Below are 13,868 nucleotides of genomic sequence, written 5' to 3'. Positions count from 1 at the left end.
GAGAGTGCAGCGGAGGGTAGCAAAAATTATTAGGGGGCTGGGGCACATGACTTATGAGGAGAGGCTGAGGGAACTGGGCTTATTTAGTCTGCAGAGGAGAAGAGTGAGGGGGGGATTTGATAGCAGGCTTCACCTACCTGAAAGGCGGTTCCAAAGAGGATGGAGCTAGGCCGTTCTCATTGGTGGCAGATGACAGAACAAGGAGCAATGGTCTCAAATTGCAGTGGGAGAGGTCTAGGTTGCATATTAGGAAAAACTATTTCACTAGGAGGGTGGTAAAGCACTGGAATGGGTTACCCAGGGAGGTGGTGGAATCTCTATCCTTAGAGGTTTTTTAGGCCCATCTTGACAAAGCCCTGGCTGGGATGATTTAGTTGGGGTTGGTCCTGCTTTGAGCTGGGGATTGGATTAGACGATGTCCTGAGATCTCTTCGAACCCTAATCTTCCATGATTCTATGATCAGTGCCCACAGCCCAGTGCCCAGGAGTGACCCTACAATAACAAACTAGTGTGTACAGTTGAGTGCCCAAGAGCGACCCTCCAATAACAGAACACAGTGTGTGTATTACCTCCTGGGCAGTCTCTGGAGGTCTGGGAGCAGGGCAGGATGCACTAGGCCAGCAGTGCCAGGATGGTCTCTGAGGGGTGTCATGGTGGGGACGGAGGCTAGGGAGCTGCAGGGGGAGCTGTGCACCCTCAGTAACAGCTGTTCTTTCCCTTCCCTCACCCCAGACTGTTACCATGGAAATGGTGAGCTGTACAGGGGCAAGATCAGCAAAACCCGGAAGGGCATCACTTGCCAGAAGTGGTCAGCAGGGTCACCACACACACCCCAGTAAGTGGGGGTCTCCCCTCCTCCAGAAATGGCCCCCACAGCCACTGGGAGAGGCCCCGGGTGGGGAGGTCCCTGCACTGGGCCCAGGAACCTAGGCATGTGACCGTGCCATGGAGCCTGGGTCAAGGCGAGCAGCAGGGCCGGGGCAGTGGGAATGGCACTCACCTCAGGGGGAGGGTTGTGGGGAGTGTTGGGACAAGGGATGAGAGGTGTGGGAAGATTGAAGGGTTGGGGGGATTGAGGGAAACCAGGGCAGCAGGGGGGTTGAGGAGGCGGCAGTGGGGAGGGCTGAGGGGCGAGGAGCTGAGGGGCAGGGGCAGGAGGGTAGCTGAGGTGTGGGAGTTTGAGGGGCGGGGGGCAGCAGGATGGATGGGGGGTGATGGGCAGGAGAATTGCTGGGGGAGCTGAGTGGTGCGGGGCAAGAGGGTGGCTGGGGGTGGGGGGTGACTGAGGTGCAGGGGCAGGAGGGTGGCTGGGGGGTTGAGAGGTGGGGTGGCTGAGGGTCAGGGGGCAGAAGAGTGGCTTAGGGGTGGGTGGTAACTGAGGGGCGAGGAGCTAGAGAGTGATTGGAGGGGGCTGAGGGGTGGGGGGCAGGAGAGTGGCTATGAGAATCTGGGCTGAGGGATGGGGGGCTGAGAGGCAGCCGGGGGAAGGGGTCAGGGTTGAGGGACACAGGGCTGATTTCCCCATCTCCCCACAGGATCTCGCCTGCCATGTTCCCCACCATGCGCCTGGAGGAGAATTATTGCCGCAACCCTGACAACGACAGCCACGGGCCCTGGTGCTACACCATGGACCCCAGCACCCAGTTTGATTATTGCGCCATCAAGCCCTGCGGTGGGTGCCTGGCACACAGAGGGGACAGCTCAATCCCAAGGCCACTGCCCCACGCCATGTTCTCTGGGGACTGGAGTCATGCTGCTGAGTTGAGAAAATGCAGTGGGTTCGCGGCCTGGCTCCCCTCTGCCAGGCTGGCCTGTGGCCCAGCCTCCTGTCGACCCAGGGCCACTGCCAGGGCCACCTCTTCAAATCCACAGGCTGGGCTGCCCTAGGGGCCTTCTCCACAGCAGAGCCAGCCCTGGCTGCCTGGTGTTTGGCACATGGATCTGAGCCCTCTCAGGGCAGACCTGGGCTCTGGCCTAGCAGAGGGATGGGCGGATTGGTGGCCCCAAGCTTGCTCCCTTAAACTGCCCTGTGGGTTCCAGGTAACCAGCCATACCTGTGTCAGGCAGATGGGGCTCCGGGGCCACGGACAGGCCAGGGCCAGAAGGTGCTCAGGTGGGGGTGCACTGGAGGAGGGGGTGAAGGGGTGTGATTAAGGGCTCGATCACCCCACTCCAGTGCTGCAGTGATAGGCTGGTTCAGTACCAGCGTGGAAGCCGGGAAGAGTTTTCAAAAGATTTAATCAGCGTTAAAAGGAGCTGGGTCTCTGCAAGGTGGGAGTGAGGAGCTGACTTGGGGGCTGAACCCCCTTCAGGGCTATGCTTTGGCCATTCCCCAGACCTGGCGCCATCCATGCTTGGCTCACCTACTGTGCTCCACTTCTTGGGGCAACTAATCTTCCCCACCTCTGGTTTGTTTCCCCAACAGGTGACAAGACGCTGGCCATCCTGGAGACTGCAGGTAAAGCCCACCAGCTGTGGCCAGGGTCCAGGTGCTGGGGCCAGGCGGGGGCAGCTCAGTCAGGGGATAGTGCTCAGGAGCAGAGGCCACAGAGCCCCTAGGTGACCCCACCTCCCTCTTGGGACTGGGAAAACACCCAGATTACCAAGCAGCTGCCTCTGGCTGGGGGAATCTTTGGGGAGCTCCTGCTGAGTCTGCTGCCGTCCCCGGCCCCCGTGCGCTGTCCTCATCCTCCCCATGTCTGCAGATAATATTGTCTTTGCCGAGTGTGGCAAGAGGGATGAGCGCCGCCAGCTGAAAGGCCGTATAGTCGGGGGACGCCCCGGGAACTCACCCTGGACCGTCAGCATCCGCAACCGGTGAGCCAGGGTGGGACTGGGGCAGGAGAGCTGGAGAGTGGGACCCTGCTGGGTCATGGGGAAGCAGCGGCAGCAGCCGTGAGCCATTGGTGCCTGTCCATTGCTCCGCTGACTCAAAGTGGAGACTCAGGCGGCAGTTATTTGAACTCCATTCAGTGGGGCAAGAGTTTAATGGGTGCGGAGCAGCAACGTGTGCATCTCCCAGAGCAGCTAGAGCCCGGCCCCAGATCTTCTGGGGGTAGTAACACTGGCTGGCTGGCCACTCTGAGCAGCTTCCCACCACCATGGCTCGCCAGGCACAGGCTGGGGGTCAGCAAGCCACGAATGTTGGTGCCTGCCCCCAGGCCTCACAATGCGCACTGCAGTTCCCCAGCATCCAGACCCCCAGGCACTCGGCAGCTGCAATAGCAGGGGCCTGGGGACTGGCACTTGCAGAATAGCCAGTGGTGGTCACACTTCCTGCCATAGGTTCCTCACAGAGGAGAGAGGCTTATAAGCTGCATGGAGCTGAGACCCACGGTACCATCTCACAATGAGCCAAAGTGCCATGCAGACCAGTGACCGCTCTGACTGTGGCCAATGCCACAGAGGCAGAGACTCCCCATGCACCTCACTGTCCCATATCTGATCTGCTGGAGGCCAAGCGCGCCCAGCCCTCAGAGAGGCATGGCGATCCGGAGATTCAGCCATTCCCAGGCCTGAACGGACCATCGTAATTATCCAGTCTCACCTCCTGTAGGACACAGGCCAGAGAAAATCCCCAAAACATTTCCTAGAGCCAGAAAATAGCCAATCTTGAGTTACAAATTGTCAGTGGTGGAGAATCCACAATGACCCTGGGTAAATTGTTCCAATGGTTACTTATTCTGACGAGTAAAAATGTAAGCCTGATTTCCAGGATGAATGTGTCTAGCTTCAGCATCCCACCTATGGACAGTGGTAGCCCTTCCTCTGCCAGCCTGAAGAGCCCAGGATGAAAGATTCGGTTCCTATGCCAATATTCTGCACAGTGATCAAGCCACCCCTTCACCTCCTCTTTCTTACTGCTGCCAGATCCACCTGGTGCTAACTAGATTGCCAGGCCCTGTGAGGCAGGCAGGGGCACTGCCTGGACCCTGCCTCTCCCATGTGCTGTGTACTTTCTGCCCCGCAGGGAAGGAGTGCATTTCTGTGGAGGATCCCTAGTGAAGGAGCAATGGGTCATCAGCACGCGCCAGTGCTTCTCCTCCTGGTAAGGTGTCAGCTGTACCCTGGGGCCCCTCCAGGGGAGGAAATGCGGTGTTCTGTGCACGAGCCATTCTGGCTGAGCACATGGCACTGGGGGAGGGGCGGGGGGGCTGGAGCAGGGGACAGTCCCACTGGACCCTGACTGGTCCAGAGATCAGCTAGCTGGTGCCTTTCAGACGCTCAGCGCTAGTCCAGGGGTTGTTACCATCCAGTCCTCCATGGTACGGCGGCCAGCGGGGCCGGGCTCAGTGATGGGCCGGGGAGCAGCGAAGGGAGGCAGATGGTCCCTGCTGACTAGCACCACTGCAACAGCTGCAGGCATCATCTGGTGGGTGCTGCAGTGCACAGGTGGGCAGTGGACAATAGGAGCCTGTGGTTTGTCCCTTCACCCCCTACCCTCCCTAGCTGCAGGCTACACAGGCGTCTGGGCAGCACCATGCTCAGCCGCTGTCAGCCTGGCCTCCCACCCCTGTGCCGCATGGCATGTATCAGCCCCAGAGCGAGCCCTTTGGCCTGGGTATGAGGGGGCTGCTGTAGTGATGGTCAGACACGGACTGTCTGGGAGCACCTTCCTGGGCTGTGCAGCCCTGGCCTGCAGGGAAGGGCCAGTCCTTCCTCGCCCACTCCTAATGGCACCATGGGCAGAAAGGCGGGGCCCCAGATATGGGGGACTGTGAGAGAGCCCTGCACAGCCAGTAGGGTTGCCAACTGTCTAATCATGCAAACCCAAGTGCCCTTGCCCCACTCCTGTCCCACCCCATCTCCGAGGCCCCGCCCTGCTCATGCCATTCTCCCTCTCTCCATCACTCACTCTCCCACACTCTCACTTACTTTCACCAGGCAAAGGCAGAGGGTTGGGGTGCGGTCTCTGGGGCCAAGGAGTTTGGAGGGTAGGAGGGCACTCCGGGCTGAGCCTGGGGCAGGGGTTAGGGTGTAGGAGGGGGTGCAGGGTGCAAGCTCTGGGAGGGAGTTTAGGTACTGGAGGGGGCTCTGGGCTGGGGGAGAAGGTTGGGGTGCGGGAGGGTGTGCTGGGTTCAGGCTCCAGTAGGGGGCTCAGGGCTAGGGCAGGGGATTGGGGTGTAGGGGGGGTGAGGGGTGCAGGCTCTGGGAGGGAGTTTGGGTGCAGGAGGGGGCTCAGGGCTGGGGCAGGCGATTGGGGTGCGGGTGGAGGTTCAGGGTCAGGGAGGAAGTTAGGGTGCATGAGGGAGTTCCAACCTGGGGCAGGTGATTGGGGCGCAGAAGCAGTGTGGGCTCTGGCCAGGCGGTGCTTACCTTGGACTGGTCCTGATCAGCAGCGCAGTCAGGCTAAGGTAGGCCCCCTGCCAGCCCCTAGCTCTGGGCCGCTTCTGGAAGCAGCCAGCACATCCCTGAGGCCCCTGGGGAGGACCAAGTGGTCTCTGCACACTGTCCCTGCCTGCAGGCACTGCCCCCATAGCTCCCTTTGGCCAAAGTTTCCAGGCAATGAGAGCTGTGGAGTCGGAGCTTGGGGCGGGGGCAGTGCGTGGAGACCCCATAACCCCCCGCTTCAGGGACATGCCAGCCACTTCCAGGAGTGGCGCAGAGCCAGGGGCAGGCAGAGAGCCTGACTTAGACCTGCTGTTCCCCCAACCCCAGCCTTGAGCCCCCTCCAGGACCCAAACTCCCTCCCAGAGCTTGCACCCCCCTCTGCAACCCAACCCCCTGCCCCACCCTCAGACCAAAGCCCCCTCATAGAATATCAGGGTTGGAAGGGACCTCAGGAGGTCATCTAGTCCAACCCCCTGCTCAAAGCAGGACCAATCCCCAACTAAATCAACCCAGCCAGGGCTTTTTCAAGCCTGATCTTGAAAACCTCTAATGAAGGAGATTCCACCACCTCCCTAGGTAACCCATTCCAGTGCTTCACCTCCCTCCTAGTGAAAAAGTTTTTCCTAATATCCAACCGACACATCCCCCACTGCAACTTGAGACCATTGCTCCTCGTTCTGTCATCTGCTACCACTGAGAACAGTCTAGATCCATCCTCTTTGGAACCCCCTTTCAGGTAGTTGAAAGCAGCTATCAAATCCCCCCTCATTCTTCTCTTCTGCAGACTAAACAAACCCAGTTCCCTCAAAAAGAAAAGGCGTACTTGTGGCACCCCAGTTCCCTCAGCCTCTTCTCATAAGTCATGTGCTCCAGCCCTCTAATTATTTGTGTTGTCCTCTGCTGGACTCTTTCCAATTTGTCCACATCCTTCTTGTAGTGTGGGGCCCAAAACTGGACACAATACTCCAGATGAGGCCTCACCAATGTTGAATAGAGGGGAATGATCATGTCCCTCGATCTGCTGGCAATGCCCCTACTTATACAGCCCAAAATGCCATTAGCCTTCTTGGCAACAAGGGCACACTGTTGACTCATATCCAGCTTCTCATCCACTGTAACCCCCAGGTCCTTTTCTGCAGAACTGCTGCCTAGCCATTCAGTCCCTAGTCTGTAGCAGTGCATGGGATTCTTCTGTCCTAAGTGCAGGAATCTGCACTTGTCCTTGTTGAACCTCATCAGATTTCTTTTGGAGCAACCTTCTAATTTGTCTTGGTCCCTATGTATCCTATCCCTACCCTCCAAGTGTATCTACCTCTCCTCCCAGTTTAGTGTCATCTGCAAACTTGCTGAGGGTGCAGTCCATGCCATCCTCCAGATCATTAATGAAGATATTGAACAAAACTGGTCCCAGGACGGACCCTTGGGGCACTCCACTTGATACCAGCTGCCAACTAGACATGGAGCCATTGATCATACTGGTTGAACCCAATGATCTAGCCAGCTTTCTATCCACCTTATAGTCCATTCATCCAGCCCATACTTCTTTAACCTGCTGGCAAGAATACTGTGGGAGACCATATGAAAAGCTCCCACAGTCCAAACCCCTCGGCCCCAGCCCAGAGTCCACCCCACCCCCTGCACCCCAACCCCCTGTCCCAGCCTGGTGAAAGTTAATGAGGGTGGGGGAGAGTTAGCGACGGAGGGAGGGGGGATGGAATGAGTGGGGCGGGGACTTGGAGAATGGGCGGGGCAGGGGGCAGGACAAGGGTGTTTGGGTTTGTGTGATTCGACAGTTGGCAACCCTACAGTGGGAGCTCCTGCTGAATGGAGGCTGGGGATCAGGGCGGGGGCTGAGGAGCAGAGTGAAGGCTGGGGGCACTGTGCTGGAGTGATGTGCTGCAGCTTGGATCTTGCCTCCTCTGGCAGTGACACTGACCTGTCTAGCTATGAGGTCCAACTTGGGACCCTCTTCAAGGACCCGAGCCCCAGCGACCCCGACAAACAGGCCCTCCCCATCCTGAGACTTGTCTGCGGGCCCTCTGCGTCCAACCTGGTCCTGCTGAAACTAGCCAGGTGAGCAAGCTGAGGGCGCCGGCTTGGTGAGGCCAGGACCGGGTGCCAAGGCGTACACTGGACTCCACCCCCACCCACCCACCATGCAGCTCTTGGTGTGACAGCCTTTCCTTTCAACTGGAGTGCCCCCTTTCCCTACAAGGGGTGTAAGGTCTGGCTGGCTCCAGTGATTTTCTGTGCTCCCACAGAGAACCTCCAGGAGCCAGCCAGGGGCCCTGGGGACAGCCAGGGCATGCCCTGCCCAGGCGTGCCGGGTGCCACGATGGGAAGGGTGGTGCAGGAGTGCACGGCCGGTATGGGCACTGGTGGTGCAGGAGGCCGGCCCATGGGGCAGGTGTCTGGCTGTGACAGGGAGGCAGGTGGGGTAGTATATGGCCCTGGCAGGTGGCATGACCTCAAGGCAGGTGCCTGGCTGTGATGCAGCCCATGCATCCCACAGCACAAAGCTCTGCAGCGCAGCCTAGCCCTTGCCAGCCCCTCAGGCCTGCAGCCAGGCAGCCTGGTTCAGCACCACTTCCTCCCTGTGCCAGGAGCACCAGGAAGGGGGCAGCTTGGAGCCTGCACTAGTGGCTCATCTCTGGCTGCACTTCCAGTCCCTGGCTCTGGCTCTGCCTCCCTGACCCCCCCATGGCCTGGTGCCATGGCTTCATGCAGGGGCATGCACTGGCATCCAGCTGGCACGCCCTGGAAAGCAAGAGGCAGCTGCAGGCAGGGGAACAAGAAACCTGGGCCAGCGTGGGGGGAATCCCCCAGCTAACACCAAATTCTGGGGCTGAGGAGTCAGCAACCCCCAGGGCTGGACAGAGCTGAATGGGCAGTTCAAACCTCTGCGAGTCATTAGCCCGGGTCCCTGCAGCAGTCCTGTTGTGCTTGAGTCACATTTGGAGGCTGCTCCAGATCAATCTGTGCTGAAGGCCTGTTTCTGCAATGGCCATGGTGAGGGCAGAGCCCATGGTGCCATGCTGGGAGTTGGGTGGCAGGGCGTGGGCGGGCAGCTATGTGGCACTGCTCTCTCTTGGCAGGCCAGCGACTCTGAACAAGCGGGTGGCTCTGATCTGCCTCCCACCAGAGCGGTACGTCGTGCCTGAGAACACAGAGTGCGAGATCGCCGGATGGGGTGAAACCAGAGGTACAGACCCAGGGTCAGGGAGGGGGCAGCCAGGAGGTGAGGACTGGAGAATGCCATGGGGCACAGACACCCCCAGAGCCGTCCAGTCTCTTCTCCAGGCTGGGGCTGTCTGCAATGACACCCCACCTTCCCCAGCTTTCTCCTACCCTGCCTCTATACTACAGGAGCCCCAGCCGGATTCCTGCCCCATGCAGCTTCCCCTCTGCTCCATCCCTCTGCCCCATCCCTTCCACCACTGCCACATCAGATCCCAGACAGGGACCCTGTCATGGCCTAGCCAGCCTCCCCTCCAGCCAGCCCTGCCCAGGCCGGGGGGAAGCGAGATGGGGCCACCAGTCCTTGGGCTCTAGCACCTAGGCCTCTCACCTGCTCTCCCTCCTGCCCCAGGTACTGGCAACAAGACTCTACTCAACGTGGCCAAGCTGCCTGTGATGAGCAACAAGGAGTGCAACATGGCGCTCCGAGGCCAGGTGAAGGAGAGTGAGCTGTGTACTGCGCCCCTGAGAGCCAGGGTGGGGGCCTGTGAGGTGAGCTGGGGGGCATGCTGGTTGGTGCATGCTGGGGGAAGGGGAAGGGAGTGCAGTGGGGGCAGGCTGGGAGGGAGTGCCCTGGGGGAGGGGAGTGCCGTGGGGGAGGGGAAGGAGTGTTGTAGGGGGCAGGCTGGGTGGCAGTTCAAAGGGGGAGGAGAGTGCTCTGGGGGGTGGGAGGGGAGGGAAATGTTATGGGGAGGGGAGGAGAGTTCTGTGGCGGAGGAGAGTGTCGTGGAGGAGGGAAGGGGAGTACAGTGGGGGAGGGGAGGGGAGTGTTGTCTGGGGAAGGCTGGGAGGGAATGCTGTGAGGGAGAGGAGGGGAGTACTGTGGATGGGGGAGTGCCATGGGGGCAGGCCTGGAAGATGTGCTATGGGTGAGGAGAGGGGAGTGCTGTGGGGGCTGGAAGTGGATCCTGGGGAAGGAGGCCATGCAAGGTGAGCATGGGGAGGATCTGTGAGTGGGCAGGGCAGGACATGGCCCTGGGGGACACGGTGGGGCAGGGCAGGACAGGAGCACAGGAGTGAGGCCAGGAGCCCTGGGCCCTCCACAGTGGCTTGGCACTCCGAGTCCCTGCCCATGCTGAGGGGCCAGCGCAGGGCGTAAGAGTTGGCATGTTCTCTTGGCCCCTGCAGGGTGACTATGGGGGGCCGCTGGCCTGCCTGACCCATGACTGCTGGGTGCTGGAGGGCATCATAACCCCAATGCGTGTGTGTGCCCGCAAGGACCAGCCAGCCATCTTCACTCGTGTCTCGCTCTACGTCGATTGGATCAACAAAGTAATGAGGATGTTCTGAGCTGGGGGGGGGCCCAGCTCAGGGCCCAGATGGGCGGGGACAGCCCCCACAATGAGCTCAGCACTGCTCTCCCCTCCGCCTCATGATGGCCATTGGAGTTCACCCATGCCAAACTGTGCCAAACCCTCACAGCATCCCCAGGCGGGGCTCTGAATCCAGACTGTCTGTCCCATGTGCTGAGACCAAGCCAGGCCAGCCTGTCCCTGGGTTGTGGGCATCAGCCTCACAACAGGGGGTTGCTCCTCATTACTGCATTGGGTGATTGCAATAAACATGCTTAAGGTGTCTCTGTCATGTGGGCCGGGGGGACCTGGGTGCTGGGGTACAGGACCAGCCCCAAGGACTGGTGGGAGCCTGGGCAGGGCCTGGCAGGCTCCAAGTCCACCTGGAGGAGATGGCAGCAGCATTGGCGGGATGGGGCCAGGCTCTGGCCCTGCCCACTCCAAGGAGCCTCTCCCCCGGGATCGGGGGAGGCGGGGGGGGGGGGGCGGGCGCTGATTCCTGAGTTTGCTGTGACCCACAGGAGCCCAGTGCCTGGCCTGGGCATGTCTCACTGGGAGCCTTTGTATGCTGCAGCCACGTGCATCACTGGGAGAAGGCAGTGATGGGCTGGAGCTAATGGTGGGGGGGCAAAAGGAGGAGGGGAAAGGTCCTTGAGTGCTGGGGGGGGCAGGAGGCAGTCCCTGGGTGGGGGCAGGGAAGCATGTGGCCCACTGGCCCGTCAGCACATGGGTCCTAGGCGACATGGTGGAGATAGAGGAGCTGGTTCATGTTTCTAAGTTTGCCAATAGAACAGGAGCTGTGACCCAAATCCCCGCCCACAGCAGGAGGGAGCAGGTCTGTGTCCACCAAGGGGAGGCTCCCAGCTCAGCCGGCTGCTGGCAAACAGGTGCACCCCCCCGAGCTCCACAAGCCTTGGTCTTTCCCCAGCAGGCTGGGAATTTACACCCCCCCATCATGGGACACACAAGTGCCCTGCCCTTTTCTGGACACACCCCGCCCCCACCTCACCACCCCCCGTGCACCCTAGTCCACGGCCTGCAGGGAGCCGGGTCACCTAGTCATGGGTCTCACCTCAGTTCACCCTCTCCTTAGCATTCGCCTCTCAGCCGTATCTAGGAAAACCAGACAGAAGTTTATTTAGCAGAGCTGGAGCCAGACCCATGGGGCTTGGAAACCCACGGGAAGAAGTCAAAGAAAAACCGTATGAACCTGGAATTTGACTCCTGACCATGGGACTTGGCTCTCCACTAGTGGCCTGGCCTTCCAGCCTGTAGCTAGTTCACAGAGCTGTAAGACCCCCCCGCTCTGTGATGGGTGACTTGGGCTGGTCCCTCTGCTCTTCTACAGATCCAGGCTGTTTCCTAGCCAAAGGCACTGTCCGTGGGCTCGTTTGTGTGTATCAGAGCTCACGTCTCCACTTGGTCCAGACAAGCATCCAAGCCCAGTCTCCTCGGTGCAGCTGGAGTCACCCCAAAATCCACCTCGCCGCCACGGACAAGTCTCTAGGCAGCAGTTTTGCACCCCGTATCCATCATGTCATGCAGCACCACAGCCACTGCCCCTGCGCACCATTCTCACCAGCCACGCCAGTCAGTTCCTGCTTAGCTTTTGGCAGAGCCCCCTGTGACAGATTAGGTGCCAGAAAACCCCTTTGGAACTGCCACCTTAAGTGCTGGGACTACCTCTAAGCCTGTTTTCCCTGGCAGCTTGGGCCTTCAGTGCCTTTCCTATTGTGCTTGACCCAGGTCTAAACCACATCCCCCAAAAGCTACAGGCTTAACTGAAAAGAGCTTAAGAAGTGCTCCTGTCTCCAGCACCCAGATACCCAGTTCCCAAAGCGATCCAAACCTCAAAAAATCCATTTTAATCTGTATAAAGCTTATACAGGGTAAACTCATAAATTGTTTGCCTTCTATAACACTGACAGAGAGATATGCACAGCTGTTTGCTCCCCCAGGAATTAATTACCTGCTCTGGGTTAATTAATAAGTAAAAAGTAATTTTATTATATATAAAAAGTAGGATTTAAGTGGTTCCAAATAACAACAGACAGAAGAAAGTCAATTACCAAGCAAAACAAAACAAAACACACAAGTCTAAGCCTAATACAGTAAGAAACTAAATTCAGGTAAATCTCACCCTCAGGAACATAGACTAAAGCAGAGCTTCTTAGCACAGAAATCAGGAACTTTCCACAAAGTCTATCTTGGGGGGACCCAGGGCATGGCGCCTTCGACTCCCACCTCCGGGTCCCAAACAGCCAACTGCCCCTTCCAACTGCCTGACCTCCAGCACACCCACTGCCCCTCTTCTTGGTCTTTGTCTTGCTTCCCTGGCAAAGTGTCACCTGGTTGCATCCCACTCCTGGGTCTCCGGTTATGAAGGCACCATCCATCGCTTACATGCAGACAGCTGGGCAGCCTCCCCCCGACCCAGAGTCAGCAAAGTCACACACTTTTATTCCCATCTAGGCATTGGTGCAATACACAGGGAAACTGTGTCTTCATACAAAACAGTAAGACTCACATACAACTGTGACAGCTCTGTTCTTGTCTCCATGGGTCCCACATTTCCTGGTGGATTTCGCTAGCCTCAGAGGCTCACTGTGACCCTCCATGTAACCCTTCTCTCTTTAGAGAAAAGGGTAACAGTCTACTGAGCCATTTTCATCATAAGCCAACAAGGGAGGTGAGGAGAAGTTATCCTTCCTTGCACAGTCTCTGTTGTCTCCTAGTTTCAGTGATTAATGGGGGAAAGGGTGAAGCACAGGCCCAACCTCTACTCCGGGTTTGAGCCCAGGGACCCTAATAGTATCAGCTATGGTAGCTGATCTGTTAGAAACATGACACATAATTCCCTGGGCTACTTCCCCACAGCAGCCCCTACATCCTCAGGCTCCACTTCACCCTTAGCTCAGGGCCTCCTTCCTTGTGCCTGATATGGTGTGTGTTGCTCAGTCTCTCCAACAGCACAACTTCCTCCCACAGCTCCTGACATCCACACCCACCTGATTAACTGGGAGGCTTTTAACTAGTTTCAGCCAGTCCCTGATTGGCTTCAGGTTTCCCAATCAACCTAGCATTCTCCCTGCCTTCTGGAAAGTTCTTAATTTGCCCCAGGTGTCTTAATTGACTTGGAGCAGCTGCCATTTAATTTATCCTGGTACCAGGGATTTGTTTAGCCTGGAGCTATCTATCTCCCACTACTTTTCTATAGCCATCTGGCCTTGCCCCATTACACAACATAACAAAGAAAAAAACCCACACTGACACCTCTCTCTCTGTGCTTTGAGACTGAACTGAGCGGGTCACTTTAGTCAGTGCCCTGGGGAAGTTTAGCCCCCCCATCTCCAGGACAAAGCATCAGCTATAATATTGGACCTTAACATGGACCACTTCCATGTCATAATCCTAGAAGACCAGACTCCACCTCAGGAGTTTGGCATTGGCCCCTTTCATCTGGTGCAGCTGTTATACCAATAAATTAAAAACCAGCAGGATCTTATTAAAGGGGAAAAGGCAAAATACCACATTTATTGTGAATACAGAAAGAATCATAGTAAGCAGTTAGTTATAGTTATAACATTCCATTCAATCTCATATTTATTCACACATTCATTCATACACACACACACACACACCCACACACACACACAGGTTCTGCAAGGTTGTTATCATAGTTACCAGCCTTAGAGTTGCTCATGCCAAGCCACTGGCCAGGTGGCCTGGACATGGGGAAGGAGCAGGGCCTTGTCAGATGCTCATCTGATGCTCCTGGAAGTTGGTTTGCAGAATCAGACCCCCCCAAAGTTCTCACTTTCTAGAGTCCATTTTTATAGGAATTTTTTCCTAGGCCAGTCTATGGGAATTTCTTCATCATGCTGTTGCTGAATCAATCAGCAGATGGCACATTCCTGCCGGCTCTGTGCTGCTAGATGTTATCTTGTTCTTTGGTTCTCCCATTCTTGAGGCTGTTGGGTGGATTCCAGTCTGCCCTCCGGGGGTCC

General features: G+C 57.7%; 1 protein-coding gene across 4 annotated transcripts in view; it reads left to right on the top strand.

Annotated features, from left to right (window-relative positions):
* Nucleotides 1-10,144, top strand: part of MST1 (macrophage stimulating 1) — a 62,524-nt gene extending 52,380 nt beyond the window's left edge. For all 4 annotated transcript variants that reach the window (XM_084635202.1, XM_084635201.1, XM_084635200.1 and 1 more), the window contains 9 exons: nt 734-836; nt 1,537-1,673; nt 2,427-2,459; nt 2,707-2,818; nt 3,972-4,049; nt 7,259-7,405; nt 8,428-8,534; nt 8,922-9,061; nt 9,698-10,144. In XM_084635202.1, the coding sequence (XP_084491328.1) occupies nt 734-836; nt 1,537-1,673; nt 2,427-2,459; nt 2,707-2,818; nt 3,972-4,049; nt 7,259-7,405; nt 8,428-8,534; nt 8,922-9,061; nt 9,698-9,859 (1,019 nt within the window). In that variant the 3' untranslated portion in view covers nt 9,860-10,144. The remainder of the gene's footprint in view (nt 1-733; nt 837-1,536; nt 1,674-2,426; nt 2,460-2,706; nt 2,819-3,971; nt 4,050-7,258; nt 7,406-8,427; nt 8,535-8,921; nt 9,062-9,697) is intronic.
* The last annotated feature ends 3,724 nt before the right edge of the window (nt 10,145-13,868 follow it).

Source organism: Lepidochelys olivacea (assembly GCF_965140295.1).
Source record: "Lepidochelys olivacea isolate rLepOli2 genome assembly, chromosome: 7".
NCBI lineage: Eukaryota > Metazoa > Chordata > Testudines > Cheloniidae > Lepidochelys > Lepidochelys olivacea.
Note: the sequence above shows the minus strand (reverse complement) of the source record. Positions and strands in the feature narration are given on the sequence as shown.